The sequence below is a fragment of the Kryptolebias marmoratus genome, linkage group LG10, assembly GCF_001649575.2.
Source record: "Kryptolebias marmoratus isolate JLee-2015 linkage group LG10, ASM164957v2, whole genome shotgun sequence".
Lineage (NCBI taxonomy): Eukaryota > Metazoa > Chordata > Actinopteri > Cyprinodontiformes > Rivulidae > Kryptolebias > Kryptolebias marmoratus.
In genome coordinates this window covers 20,909,329-20,924,750 of record NC_051439.1, presented here as the reverse complement: position 1 = coordinate 20,924,750, position 15,422 = coordinate 20,909,329, and the positions used below count along the sequence as shown (strand labels likewise).

The 15,422-nt window shown below is 37.4% G+C and overlaps 2 protein-coding genes across 2 annotated transcripts; one reads left to right on the top strand and one right to left on the bottom strand.

Annotated features, from left to right (window-relative positions):
* The first annotated feature begins 1,896 nt into the window (after positions 1-1,896).
* Positions 1,897-7,679, top strand: lamtor3 (late endosomal/lysosomal adaptor, MAPK and MTOR activator 3). Its single transcript, XM_017431650.3, has 7 exons — positions 1,897-2,011; positions 2,241-2,286; positions 3,153-3,187; positions 3,269-3,327; positions 4,384-4,517; positions 5,980-6,043; positions 7,445-7,679. The coding sequence occupies exons 2-7, from the start codon at positions 2,278-2,280 to the stop codon at positions 7,516-7,518; spliced, it is 375 nt and encodes a 124-aa protein (XP_017287139.1). The 5' UTR covers positions 1,897-2,011; positions 2,241-2,277; the 3' UTR covers positions 7,519-7,679.
* A 6-nt stretch (positions 7,680-7,685) lies between these two features.
* dapp1 (dual adaptor of phosphotyrosine and 3-phosphoinositides) lies at positions 7,686-15,416 on the bottom strand. The gene is made up of 9 exons (XM_017431648.3): positions 15,151-15,416; positions 13,471-13,593; positions 12,857-12,990; positions 11,451-11,581; positions 10,461-10,508; positions 10,251-10,313; positions 10,002-10,087; positions 8,968-9,055; positions 7,686-8,331 (listed from the first exon to the last, which is right to left on the bottom strand). Exons 1-9 carry the CDS (start codon positions 15,207-15,209, stop codon positions 8,308-8,310), a joined length of 756 nt encoding a protein of 251 aa, XP_017287137.1. The 5' UTR covers positions 15,210-15,416; the 3' UTR covers positions 7,686-8,307.
* Between the last annotated feature and the right edge of the window lie 6 nt (positions 15,417-15,422).

The window sequence follows — 15,422 nt, the reverse complement described above, 5'->3', positions numbered from 1 at the left end:
AGAGGTTTGTGCTGCTGAATGGCCTCCACAGGAACCAGAGAAGAAAACGTGCTCTTTGTGTCAGTCAACCCTGCTGTTGTTTACAGCTAAACTGCACACTTCTCAGGTGGGTTTGTCATTAAATACAGATTTGTAAACACCTTATTACAAATAAATTAGGGCCACACATAAGCAAAACAAAAAAATAACAGGTCAGAGTACTTGAACACATCATGTCTTCATCATATAACAAAAATAAGCAGTGATGCCTATTTTGTATATTGTGTTTAGACAAGGGTGTAAAATTTAACTAAAAAAGATTTATCATTAAAAGCAGTTAATTAGGATGTAAAACATGTCAGTTTTCACTCCATGCTGGTGTCGCTCACATGTTATAGTGTTGGATTGTTGTATTCAGTGTGGAAGTTTCCATATTTGTAGTACTTTCTTATCAGGAGTTGTGCTGCAGTTCACCAAAACATGCGTTGGACTTTAGAGCGTCAGCATATGCCCTTTCTTTTTGCTCCAGAACTGACGGGAGAGAGAATACTTTTTATTTGTTAGTAAGATCATTTGTTTCGGTGAAAACACTGAAAGCAAAGTGCGTAGAAAGAACCACGTGCACCGAGGCAGGGAGTGAGGCTGAAGTATCGACCTGTCTGGCAGAGCAGACAGTCAGCAAACAGCCACAGAAACAGAGACAACAGTGAACTACAAAGCTGACAGGAAATCACCGCTACTGATCTGGTTATTTATTCAGCGTGAATCAGATTTATTTCATCGAATGTTTGGTCGATGTGTCCTTCACAGCCTGTCTTTTGCAATGACCCATTGCAACTGGCAAGAAAGAAAAGAAATACTATGAGATGATGTGAATGCCATGTTTTTAGTTTACATACCTCGTTTGTGAAGATTATAAATCTTGTTTTGGGTGAAGTTACAATGAAAAAAAGCTCAAAATCATCTGTTCGTATGTTCAGCCTATTAAGTGTAAACTGCAGAAAACATAATTCTACTTGTTACTTATATGGAAAATGTATTTTAAATAAAAACATATAAAACTATATTTAAAAAAGGAAGGAACCAGCTTTTTCCGGTACAAACTAAAACTTAGAGAAGCTCCAAAGTCAGGGTCTGGGTTTAGGAGCAATCTTCCATCCCAGGTTGTGACTCTGCAGAGAATTAAAACCAGGATTTAAAATGAATTTTTAAAGTAATTGGTAAGCAGTGTGGAAACAATAAAACAGGAGTCATGTCATTTATTTCTTCTTAGAACACTTCCTGAAGCAAACAGTCAAGAACTTTTTTAATTTAGACAAATGGGACAAAAGAATGCGTTTAATAAACAGGAGGAAATGAAAGCATGGATAAATCTTTAATTTAGCTTTCGACAGCAGCTTTTTTAAGTTCATTAAATATGAGTGAACACCAAATAAGTTATTCATATATACGCAGGGCAGTGCTGCCCTCTAGTGGCTAAAATCTGAACTTCTAATATCTTTGACTTCTATACTGACTTAATATTTGCACAGTAAGAAAAAAAAACAAGTGTCATTTATTAAAACAAACAGACAAAAGCCTATTTAAGTATGGTAAAAAAAGAAGGGCAGAGAGCAAAATAGACACATTTATATCAAATTTAAATGTTACTATGGTAGGAAGTGTGCGAGTAGAAAACTTGTACGGTTAAAAGTGATCCACTGTGCGTTAAATAAAACACTAAAAACAATATAAAGAACACCAATCGGCTTTGTCTAAAGAATGTAAGGAAGATGAATTATTTAAATCATATTTGTATGAAATATTAGAATGAGAGGTTCTGTGAACAGTTAAAAAAATGCCGAGCATAGGTAAAAAAATTGGCCAAAACTGACTCGGGTCGCGCATGCGCAGTCTTAGCAGCGCTGACTTCCGTCAACACCAGTAAAAACCGGAAGTAAGCTCAGAATGTCATGTGATTTTTTTTTTTTAGCTTGTAGCTCCGGTTTAACATGTAACGACCATCAGCTGGTTTTAAAACCAATGTAAGACGGTATGTGAGATATTTTTTATTATGAATACGTTTTAATATTTGTGTTATTGTCAGACTGTTGACATCCGGAACTGTTAGCGACTGACTTTTATTCACAGAGAACATTTCCTGCTGGTTAGCTGTCATGTTAGCATGCCGTGTCTTACTTTTTAAAGCTCCTGAAGTTTGCACGTTGAGTTCTTTATTTTTGGAAAGTTTTAACAAGTAAATATTCATTTTCTTCACACAGTCATTCAGGAGACGGATAGCGAGATAATAAAGCCATCATGGCAGATGTAAGTACGAGCTTTAAGTCCTCTTTTGGCAGCTGCATTTTGCAAGTTTTAACACAAGAATTGGGAAATATTAGTGCGTGACTAATTAAAATGAATGCAGCGCAGTTTGGTTTGTTGAGGTTTACATGTCTGTTGTGTTTAGATGCAGCTGTAAAGTGAATTCTCGTTATTTAATGCTTGTATTTTGTAGTTTCTAGAGTTTTTTTGTTTGTTTGTTTTTAGATATGTCTGTTTGCACCAGTGGTGTCCAGTCCTGGTCCTGGAGAGCTTCTGTCCTGCATGTTTTAGTTGTTCTTTTCTACAGAAGCCTGTTATTCACTCATTCATTCAAACCAGGTGTCAAAGCAGAGAAACACTTAAAACAGACAGGATACAGGCCCTCCAGAACCATAACCAGGACTGGACACCACATGACTCTGATCTGTAGATTTATGGAATCTGTTACAACCAATAATGTGTCAAACTGTTGTCTCGATGATGGACGATTTTATAAACAATATATTTATATTTTTAATTTATTCAAAATAAATCTGTTCGCATTATTGTTGCCCGTGTACGATGATTAAAATACAAAAGCCACACCTGGCAGTCCGTTTTATATCCAGATAATATTTAATTGCTTTTTTTTGTAAATCATGGATGAAGAAATAAACATGCATTAGGCTGAATTTGTCATTTTTGATGCAAATAAGACAAACCTTTGTAAGTCTTTTAATGTAATCACTGCCCGCCCCCCTCTGTAGTGTAGTTTACAGAATGTGTAGTTTGTGCCACGACACTCAACACTCCTGTTGATTTATTTAAGAGGTCAGAATAAACCTGATCTACTAGTTCAGTTCAGTGTTTAATCTTGTTTGTCTTTGCAGGATTTAAAGAGATTCCTGTACAAACAGCTGCAAAGGTTGGTGTTGTTGAAGTAACACAATGTTATCAGTGTTTCTTCTGTGTTTTATTTATAAATCTGCTGTTTAATCTCCGTCAGTGTTGAAGATCTTCATGCTGTGGTGGTGACAGACAGAGACGGTGTTCCGGTTGTTAAAGGTAAGAAACCACTTGGTCACCTCTTATTTGTATCTGTCACACTGATTACTTGTTAGCACTAGTCCAGTTAAATTAAACTTACTTTTAAACTGCCTGCCTTGATAGTATGAATGTTTGTTTAATTACTCTCATGGTTTGAAACTCAGTTAAAAGGAGGAAATATTACATTCTTACTAGTTTCTTGTATAGCTGGACAAGAAAATATATATATTTGTGAAATTTAGGGACAAGTTTACCTGATCAGATTTCTCATTATTGGCATCATTTATTGGTGTGAAAATATGATGACTTGTTTTCTACATGCAGTCCGTATCATTAAATTCCCATTGATTTATTGATCACTGAACAGCTCTGTTCCTAGTTTACTAAAGACTTGTTATTATTATCAATATCATCATATCAACTGTTCTGTTAGATTATTAGATTATTTGATTATTAGACTTGATATTTTTAAAACGTTTCTTCTTAGAGGAAAGTTCATTCATTAGCTTACACATTACTGACCGACTTCAACATATCATATTAAAGACCTGTTATTGTTATATCTGTTATAGTTAGACTTTTATTTCTGTATTTCTGTCTGTATTTCAAATGCCTCCTCTTAGAGGAAAATTTATTCACCACTGGCTAAAATTTTTATTTCTGTATCTGATTCTGTTTTTGTTTCTTATCATTTAGACTATCTTAGCTCATGTTTGGATATGTTTAGTTTCATGACTTTATTTAAATTATCTTATATTTCATTTAGATTATACTTATTTCTATATTTGATTTTGATGTTTTTATCTGTTGTTTCTGTGTTGTAAAGCACTTTGGATCGCCTTGTTGCTGAAAAGTGTGATATAAATAAATTTCATGTTGCAGGATTTTCTCACTGAAACATTAATAATAATTAGTTTAGATTCTTTTTCATTTTCTGCTGATTTGCATCATAGTTTCCTGGATGTGTAGTTATGATGTTTGAAGAAAATATGTTGTGTATATTTAGTCAGATTGTTTTTTTTTTTAAATGAATGATGTTGACGTGTCTCTAAAACCTCTGCTGTATTTCTGCAGTTGCCAATGACAACGCCCCGGTCCATGCTCTGAGACCGGGCTTCCTGTCCACCTTCGCTCTGGCCACGGATCAGGGCAGCAAGCTCGGCCTCTCCAAGAACAAGAGCATCATCTGCTACTACAACTCCTACCAGGTAACACATCCGCTCGCCTGGAATCACGCTGTAAACAGAGTTCATCTGCCCCGCAGCTGGAGGTTTTAGGTCCTTCTCTGCCTCCTTCAGCAGCTCTGTGAAACATTCAGTTGCTTGATTGTTTAAAACTAAAAATTAATCAAGTTATCTGAACAAAAACGTACCTAATATCAGTGGAAATCTGAGAAATGGAGCAGAAACAGAAGTTTGTCAGATTGAACCTGAGTTTATTTTCATTAGTTCAGAATAAATCTGTACAAAAATAAATTTTACTCCAAATGAAAACACAAACTTCTCATTCACAAAGCTACAATGGTAGGAACATGTCTTCTTTTTTTAACAGTAGGAAGGTGTGGTGGGTTTTCCAAAATATTAAGATGGATTAGTTAAGTTAAAACTGATTTTTTTTGGTGATTTATTATAAAATTGACAGCAGTGGACACAGGTTCGTACAAAATGTGAGTCTGATGAAGTTGTGACAATATCAACAAAATTAGATATTTATTCATTCTGCAGCCAATCAGCTTCCAAGATGTCCTTGTGGACATCATAACCAGATGATATGATGTAGGAAACAGGAACTAACAAACAAACATTCTTTAAATTCAGTATTATAAACCAATTCTTGTTCATATTTCCCTCTTTGATCAGAAATGATCAATTCATCATCATCCTCACTGGGAATCACCTGATTTCTTAAGTTATGATACAACACATGACTTATGAGACCAGCGTTATTGTGATGTGTCAAGTTTATTTATAAAACACATCTAAAAACAACTGCTGTTGTCAGATGGAACCTGGGAGAGCATGTAATTAGAGCGTGACGTCAGTGTTAACAAGCAATCAGTGTGACAGATAAACATCAACAAAACTCATTGTAGAGCAGCACGACATCTTGCCTTACAGCAAGAAGGTCCTGGGTTCAAAGCCCGGGTTGAATAAAGCTTAATAAATAAATCAGCCCAAGAATAAAACCCTGAGGAACTCCACAAGAGAGAGGGAGTGAAAAAGAAGGCTCATCTGTGAATCCAGGACACCTTTTAGTTTAATTTAGGTCCCTGACACGTTGATTCACCTTTTAAAGCTTTTCCAAAATATTTGCAAGAACCTTTTAAAAAGTCTGGACTTGTTAATTGTTCTTAATGTAGATCTTTTTAAAAGTAAAAGAAAAACAAAAACGGAGGAATAGGGACTCACTGGGGGCCTAAAGCTTCATGTTTTTGGAGCCCAAATGTGACAAAAATCAAGTTTTTGACTCATTTACCTCCTGCCAGCTGGCCTTTCCATCACTCCTGTTTGTCTGTGATTTTATTTATTTATTTATTTCTGATGATCTTAGATTAAAACATCTAAGATAAATTTCTGAACTTGAAGATATTTGTCTGTTTTTATGTGAACTCATCTGTCGGACTTTCAGGTCAGTAACTTGGTGTCGTTTGTGTGTTTCTGTGTTGAACAGATCGTTCAGTTCAATCGCCTCCCTCTGGTCATCAGCTTCATTGCCAGCAGCAGCGCCAACACAGGTAACACCCGTCTGTGTGTTTTCAGTGAGACAAACAGACGATTCAGACACACTCCTTCAGGGTGTTTGTCTGCAGCACTGAGGCAGAAATGAATGTTGAAATAAACTAAACAAATTGAAAGCAAGGTGATGGATGCATGAAGTGATAAAGGATAAGTAACCGCACACGTTGTCCAACTTGAACAAATCTACAACGTTGTTTTGGTACTGAATCAAGTCTAAATTGGATTCCACTGTTTCAGGTTAGAGGTTTATAGGTTTTATGTGCGACAAGAAACAGCAGTTTCATAACTGCTGCTGCAACTTCAGGAAGACGGGAAGTGTTCAGAGCAGAGGTGCCCATAAGTCTTATTTCCTTTTTCATCTTTAGCTACGACTGGGTCGAGACGCCCTCTTTGATTCATGATTTAATTAGAAAAACACCAAATGTGTTAAAAAGATGTAATGTATTTGGTTTCAGCTTTAAAATAAAACAAAAATGACTGGATGGATAGGAGGACATTAAATGATTAGCTCTGAAAGTTTTAGAGTGAACACTGAGGTAAGAAACAATAAAAAGGTTGGAATTTAAAAATGTAATGTGAAGAAGAAGAAGTTGTTTCATAAAAACCTCTACATCCGTGGTGTCTAATTCTGGTCCTCAAGGACCACTATCCTGCATGTTTTCCATGTTTCCCTGCTCCAACATACCTGGTATTCCTGGACAACCTGATGTCGTCCAAAAAAACCTAAAAAGACGACATAATATAGCATGTCAATTTTTTTTTCATTTTGGACGACATCCTATAGTATGTTGTCCAAAAAACCTAAAAAGACGACATACTATAGTATGTCGTTTTATTTTTCATTTTTATTTTTCATTTTGGATCGTCTTTTTAGTTTTTTTTGGACAACATACTATAGTATGTCGTTCAAAATGAAAAAAAAACGTCATTCTATAGCATGTCGTTTTTTTTCCATTTTGGATGACATACTATAGTATGTCGTTTTTTTTTTCTTTTTGGACAGCATATATAGTATGTCGTCTTTTTAGGTTTTTTTGGACGACATACTATAGTATGTTGTCTATTTAGGTTAGGGGGCGTCTCGACCCAGTCGTAGCTTAAGATGAAAATGGAAATAAGACTCAACTATATATGTATAATTTCAGTAAAGAGGAAAAGCATTTGTGTGCAGATTTCTGCTCTGTGGTTTCATGATGAGCCCGTCTGCTGTCAGTATTGTCACGTGATCAGCTCCAGATTTCCATCTTTGCACATGTAGACATCCACAGAAAAAGCTAAGAACGCAACTAGTTTACTGCTTGGAGCTAGACTTCATCGTATGGTGATATCTGAAAGCTGTTGTGGGTAAAATATGCACCGATGATGAAAGGTAACACTGTTGTTTTTTCTGTCCTCAGGTCTCATCATGAGTCTGGAGAAGGAGTTGGCTCCACTAATAGAAGACCTGAGGCAGGTAGTGGAGGTGACATAAGCTCTGATGCTCCGCCATCCCGTCGATTCACGTCCTGTTAGAAAACCTGGACCAGTTTATCACTTACCATGAAGACTTTGCTGTAAACTTCTGCTCGGTTGACTTTGCTTTCTAACTTTTCTGTGGCGTTAAACTCCAAATAAATATTTGAATTTTGCCAACTGAAGTAGTTTGGGGTTTTTTTCTCCTTTTATTATGCATTTTAGTGCTTGTAGTAATGGCCATTGTATTCACATTGTTTGTGCTCAACAAAATGCACTGTAAAATCAACATAAAACAATTTTTTACAAATGTACAGATAATAAAACATCATCACTGTACACAAACTGTAAATTAAACTAAATATACATGAATCCGAGAAAGCAGGACATTTTAACCAGAGTGATGTTCTTACAAATGTAGTCCCAACCATGTTTTTATACATTCATTAGTCAAACTGTTGTGTTTTCTCTGCACAAAAACACTCGTATGAATGTAAGTGGATACCACTGCTGCCACTGCAAACTTCCTCTTGTGTTAAAACTTAAAGTCAGCCACACATCTCGACCCACAATGCATTGCGCTTACGTGCATCAGAATCACACTGAGTCGGCAGCACTCAGTGGCGACGGGGTAAAAGAAAACACCTGCTTTTAGGCTTGAGATATTAAACGTGTCTCTGTTTCCAGTGGGAACAGTTGAGCTTCAAAGACTAATCACAGAAAAACTGATCATCTAAAGATGTTAGGAAATGTATTCCTCATCTTCCTCATTCGCTGCTTTCTTGTCTCCGGAGGGACGGCGGTCATCTCATCGACCTTTTCTTATCTGAGACTAAAAACAGAAAAAAAAATCATTACTGAAAAGAAACTGCAGCTGATAAATATACAGTATGTACCAACCATGTAAGGCTTTATTTCTGTCTGTGTTTGTCTACATATAGCAGTTGTGTGTATAGGTTTGTAAATATTTTTAGTACACTTGTATGCTGGCACGTATATATACCCGTCTGTTAGCATCTGTATGTATGCAGCATAGGTATATTAGTATGCATTTGTTTATAAGAAGGCATAAACACTATGTAGTTCAAGTATAACGACTAAAACAGCTCAGAGAAAATCAGCGGCTGATGAAATCTGGGATCTTTCAATAAAAAAGGAAGACGGTTTACATGAACCAAGCTGTTATTTGTGTCACTTTCAGTCTTTGCGATGTTAAAATGAAACTCTTTCCGTGACAGACAAACAGGCTGGCTTGCGTTCACATTGTGTCGTAATAACGATTTTCCCCCTCAGCAGCTCATTTTTTCTACATTTCACTTCTTTCCTGGAAAGTCCTAACAGATGACCGCTGATGTACAGCAGGGCTGTCGCTGTTTACTAACCTTTTCTGTTTTATGACAAGCCTAAAGTGAATCTAAAACTACGAGTAGTAACAGAATCTTTCATTTTTATTGAGTTTTTAGCTCACCAGTTTCCACTGAAGGATCTTGATCCACTCGTCCGCCTCCACTCCCGTCTTTGCGCAGAGATAAAATGTTCGCTCAGGAAACACCAGACTGTGGAGACAGAGATGCTGAGTTACTCAGAACACCGGAGGAAGAAGATGCTCCGATCAGTTGTCTATAAATGCTAATCAATAAACATTAGGATGAAAAAAAGTGTTTGTAGTTATGTAATCCAGTCTTCTCAACGTTAGGCTGACATTTTATTCTGCTGCTTTAATTTTAAATTGTATTTTCACACTTTCTTTTTATTTTAAATTTCCCCTACATGTATTGGTTTACTTCCTGACTTTGTTTTTCTCACCTGCATTTCATTATTTATTCAGCTTAGTGTGTTAACATTTGTATCTTCCTCTTTTAGTCGTCTGCGTTTCTTGTTTTTCCTTCTTCTTTTAGCTGTATGGGGTTTTTTTTTTGTTTGTTTGGCTTTTACAACTGGAGCGTATCTTTACTCCTGACAGATTCTCTGTTCACACCGACTCCATCAGATGCTGCAGGAGTCACGTTTTGCTGCACTAAAAAAGAATTAAATGAAAAGCATGTTTGCTGAATTTTGTAAGAAGAAAAATACCGAAAGCACCCGTTCCTGTTTTAGTTGATAAAGTGAATGTAAAAGTGTGCAGATGTCTGAAAGATCGGTGAAGCCACAGCTGGTGCTCAGTTCAGTTTCCTCAAACTTCCTTTTTATGAAACAAATGTCAGATGTTGCTGCTGTGGGGAAGTACAAATTAGATAAAAACAGAAAAACAACAGATTTGATGCTAAAGAAATCTGTACATTAAACCACAGACTGTTTATTCTGTTATATATGTCCTCTGTCTTTGTTGTTGGAACTTTTAATGACATTAAAAAGGATTCTGACTTTACTGAATGAGCTTAAACCTGAAAATATGTGTTTATTCCGCCCTTTAAATGCAACAAATCAGTTAACACGACACCAATATTTATATATGGGAAATAAAGCTCGTGTTGAAGAGTCAAACCAGTTGAAATCTTGTACCAGAAGCAGTTGACTCTGTCCTGAGAGTAGTCGAACTGGACCGCGGAGCAGGATTTTAGGTCCAGCGTCCGAATGGGCTCCTCGCACTGCAACAAGGAAGCACGATTGTTGACGTGTAAACACCGCCAGCTCAAATAGTCTGAAACCCAAAAGTGTTGCTACCTACACACAACGTGTTTTCAGACCAAACACTGCCGTTATCAAAATCAAGGTTGTGAAGGGACTTTTATCAAGGGAGGAGGCACTCACCATTTTGTCTTTGAAGTATTTCAGTTCGTATCTGTTGAGAGTGAACCACCTCTGTTTCCAGTTCTGCAAAAAGATCCAAATATATCTTTAAACTCATCTGAGGTCAGTTTGATCTCTAACCCAGAATCACACGAGGTCAGCTGAAGGCACATTTCCTGATTTGTGTTCAGTCGTGAAGAGGTGCGATGATGACAGTTTTACTGATCTTACCTTTACAAACGCTCCTTGTTTGACCAGGTAGCCTTCCTTCGTGCCAAGCTGCAAAGACATGTTTGTGTCAGTGGAAACATGACGATACAGTGCTGGTTTCTAAGAACAAGTTCTGTTAAAAGCTGGCTGATTAGAAGAGAAGTACTGTGGGGGTTTGTTTATTTTAAATCCAACCAAAGCAGCGTAGGGAGACCCACAAGTCCTGCCACACAGGTGGGATGTGGCTGAAACCTTGGACCCAGTTTTATTACAAGCTCTGATGAACAACAACACATATTTGTTTAGTAGGAAAAAATAAGTCAACGTGCAGAAGCAGATCAGTTAATTAATGCATTTGATTAGAGACTCCTGGATGATTTAATCAGTAAGAGTGAGACTGTGTTTTTCCATTACACACACAGCTTCTGCATTTCAGTGCAAACAGTGTGTTGTTCATCTGAGGTAGTATTTACCAGAAAGTACCCAAATTCTTACGCAGCGTCCTGACCCACGAAGCTTTAGAAAAGGCGTATTTCACAGCAGCTGTTGTGAAACAGAGCTGTAGTTATATTAGTCATATTCTGCACCTGTGCTTGTTAGTTATCTTTAGAATATTTGCAAAAGCAGAGCTTCCTTTAAAGAATTTAACCCTCTTTAATACACATGCACTTATTATTCAGGGTAAAATGTCTGCAGTGAAGTACGTTTATTGAAAAAAAAAGAGGGCTTGCTTTTTTTTTTAACAACTGTTAATGTTTTACCAGCTTAACTAGTATCTGAGTAACACTAGCAGGATGTGTCATTTAATGAAGAAGTTTGTATTTACTAAAAAAAAGGATAGAATAAGGCATAAAGGGAAATAAATCTGCTGAGGGAGGTGTATCTTTTCCAACTGTTACTGGGTTTTTTTCTGAATGGAAAACTACATTTCTGTGTTATATTATAAAGCTTTAAATCATCATGATCTTTACAAACTGTAAATGAATGAAAAAAGACAACATATCATCATACCGCAGGTGCGATAGCCACCAGGTCATCCTGCGTGCGGCCCGACTGTATGGCGGTGTGGACCCGCACCGACTCGTAGATGGACGGCTCCTCCACACGGCACGGGTACGGGCACTTCAGCACCATGAGGGTCCCTGATTCAGACACAGAGCGGAGGTCACACTGAGCTCCAACAACAGAATAAACACAGATTCCTGATGTGGATGGAAAACGTTTCAGCTCTGCTTCATGTTGGATTTATTCTCCCAGCAGCTGCAGACTCATTCAGCAACAAGACTTAATGCAAGGGACATCTTTTCTCATTGATAATCTTTTCTGATCATGATTTAATACAAAAGTAAGAACATTCTGAGCTTTTTTGCTTAAAAAAGAGACAGCAGCAATTAATCCTGAGAGCAAAAACAAAACATCTGAAATTAAATCTAATCATGATAAAAAATACAGCTTGGTACTTAAAAAACTAACTAAAACTGTATGATTTTTTCCCTGCACCTGTCCTAAAGGTACAATCCCAGTTTTAGACTTTTAAAACATCTTGATTGAGCTGAAGAACAGCCACATGTGGCACTTTGCAGCCACGTTTATCTTTTTTTTTTTGTCTGACAGAAGCCTTTGCTGCACTGAAAAAGAAAAGAAGATATCAGGAAGGAAACAGTTTTGGGTGTGGTGTAGTGGAAACAAGTTATTTTGAACTGAAAAGAGATGCAAAAACTTTGCAAAAACAGCTCCCAGAGCTGAAGATGCAATGAAATATTTGGAAAATGCAAACATTCAGTTATTACAACTAGTTGTTTTAAATACAGGGAATATTTGCTAAGGTAATGAATAAAAGCTTTACAAGAAAAGAGCTTCATACAGTAAAGAAAGGCTGCTGAAAGGCTTTTTATTGTTTTCTATTTTATAAACAGTTAAAATTAAAGATTTGACTTAGTTTAAACAGTTGCCCTGAGTTAGTTGTTTTATACTTGCAAAGGAAGATTTAATAAAGTATATTCTGTCAACAACAAACGCTCTAAAGCAGGGGTGTCAAACTCCATTCCTCGGGGGCCGCCCTCCTGCATGTTTTAGACGTGTTCTTGCTTTAAAACACCTGCTTTAAATGGATGACTTGTTGCCATGCTCCTGGAGAACCTGATGATTTGGTGAGGAGGTGATTAAACCATTTAAATCAGGTGTGTTGGAGCAGAGAAACAAGTAAAACCTGCAGGATGGTGGCCCTCCAGGACCAAGATGGGCCACCCCTGCTCTAAAGCATCTTTAAAAACACCAGGATCTGTTAGAGACCATGACTGAGTTTATCTCCTCTGAATAAAGTTTGTTAAAGATAAATTAAAAGCAGGTCTGGGAAGAATCAAAGCAGAAGTTGTATTTTTTCCCATGTGAACAGGTGAGGATGAACATGTGTGCACCTGTGTCGCTCCCCAGCAGAGGCTGGTTGGCGAAGTGGTTGATGAAGTCCTGGAAAGTCGGGAACTCGTTAAACCCAAACATGTAGACGCCGTCTCTGCGCATCACCTGAAAATGCTTCACAGAGTCCTTCGCTCTGGGTTAAAAAAAAAACGAGAAAATCAAACAGATAATGATTCATTTTTAAGACTAACGACCAACAGAAGAGCAGCAAACTTTGTGTGCACAAATATTTAGCCGAGACGTTTGGAATCAGTTTGACTCGATTGTAACTTGTTGTATTAATCAATAAACAAATATAAGATTTAATGTTTTTATCTGATTAACACTGAGACAAAATATCTAATTAAAAAGAAACCTTTTGAACCACTGTAAAATAATCCTTGCACATCTCAAATTGAACAAATATATTTTTAAATTCATGTTTTATTTTTAATTAATAAATAATAGACCAGAAAGGCTGAATTATAAAGTCAAATAATGCAGCGACACATTTAAATTGATAAACTTTACATTATTCTTTTAAAAACAGCAATTTGTTTTGCACCCCTGAATTAGACAAACAATAAAGAATCTATTTTTGCTTTTTGAAGAGCCTCCCCTGCTTTGGACTGACCTGACGGAGAGGGCGAAGCAGCCCGGCCCGTCGTTACTGTTCCTCAGGAGGTAACTTCCATCCGACCCGTTGGACAGGAGGAGGGCCTCCGCAGCGTGCCGGGACAGGTTGTAGTGGTACCACCTTCAGAAAAATCATAACAACATGAGCTGAAGGGAGACGCGACCTCACAAGGGCAAAAACTTTCATCCGAACAGACACGTTTAATTAAAACCTGAAAAACTTCCTACACCTCAACCAGGACAGATTACACCACCCTTCTGTTTCCCATCTGATCTGGTTCAAAGCTGAGTTTGAATTTATCATCATGTCCCTCTGGAACTTCAGCCTGAGGAGCTCTCTGTGGGCTTTAGAGTGAAAAACTGAGCGCGAGGTCCCATCTGTCCCGTCAGAATAAGCAACAGCTACTGTGGGACTGTGACAGGGCTCATCCCTGTCCCGTTAGGAGATTTTCCTGCTGTTGGACAGGTGAGATTTTCTCCACATCCACCCATCCTTTTTCTTTCCCACTTCTCCTTCCTGGGTCACGGGGAGCTGGTGTCCATCTCCAGCCATCACTGTGTGAGACGCGTGGGACATCCTGGACAGGTCGCAAGTCCATTACAGGGACAGTTTTTAAATGCCGTCTGTAAAAAAGGATGTTCTTTGTACTTGCAGTTAAATGTGAACAGCTTTGATTGACGCTGTATAAAGCCCAATAAAATTTGGACAATGTGGAAAAACAGACCGCAGAGATATGCAGAGGAAATAAGAAAACGGACTTTCATTAGTTTAACCGTACAGATGCAAATAAAATAGGTTAAAAAAAAAAGGATGTGAAAGTTCTTTATTTGCATTCATGTTTGTAAGGGTTGCAAAAAAAAAAATCTGTTGTTTGCAACTGAAGAAAGATGAGACGTTAAAAAGACTGCCTGAAGGTAACATCACCTCTGGACTTTATTTTTTAATATCTTTGTGTTTATTGTCCGATATGAGGGCATCACATGTCTCTAATGTTATACTTTTACTGCCTCAGAGCTGCGATCAGCTGGAAGAATCAACTTCTTTGTTTTAAATCTATTTATTCAACAGATCATCGACGCCGGCTGTTTTAAACAGGAAACTAAACTTACTGATTTTTGTCAGCAACAGATTCTGCTTCTCACAGCTCGACTTTTTGTCCGCGTTTATCTTAACAGTTTTGGTTTAGTTTGTCTTTTGTAACAAAGTGAACCATGAATGAAGAAACTAAATGGTTACGAGAACATATGACATAAAGTATTGTGCCATAAAACACTTCCTTATAACATAACCTTAATTTTTAAAAAACAAAGACTTATTAAGACAGAAATGTTTGTTCTAAAAGGATGAATTTCCATTTTGTGCCATTATTGCACGTCAAAAACATTTAATTGTTTTTGCCTCATGTAAACTCTATTATCCAGTAAAAAATGCAATCAGTTTCAAACTATTTGAATGTTTTCTGTGTCATCTACAGCTGAAATCAGAGGGGAAAAAAGCAGAAAACTGTCAGTTCAGAGAAGTCCTACACAAAATCCTAACAGCAAGATCAAATCAAAACAACAAGAGCTCGAGTCAGCATGAGTGTATTTAAATGCACAAATCATTTCCTTCCTGCAGCAAGTCGAAGCTGTCATTAATGTGGAGAGAAAGAGTCAGGATAATGTCAGCCAGTCTCACCCTAAAGTCGCCAGCTCGTCGCTCAGATCCTCGATGGACGTATCACTGTAGAAGCTCATCTCTCCTGCAGTCACCTCCTCAGAGCTCAGAGATCAGAGGTCATCTGAAGCTCCTGCAGCTGAAAAAAAGGAAGTGAAAGGACTCAGTGTGATTCAGACACGCCCAGGAGGAACTGAACGCTGGGGCTGATTTTTAAAGTGTGACAAATTATTAACCCAGAAAACGGACTGTAACCTTCTGAAAACTAGAATGGAATTCCCTGTTGTTGTTTT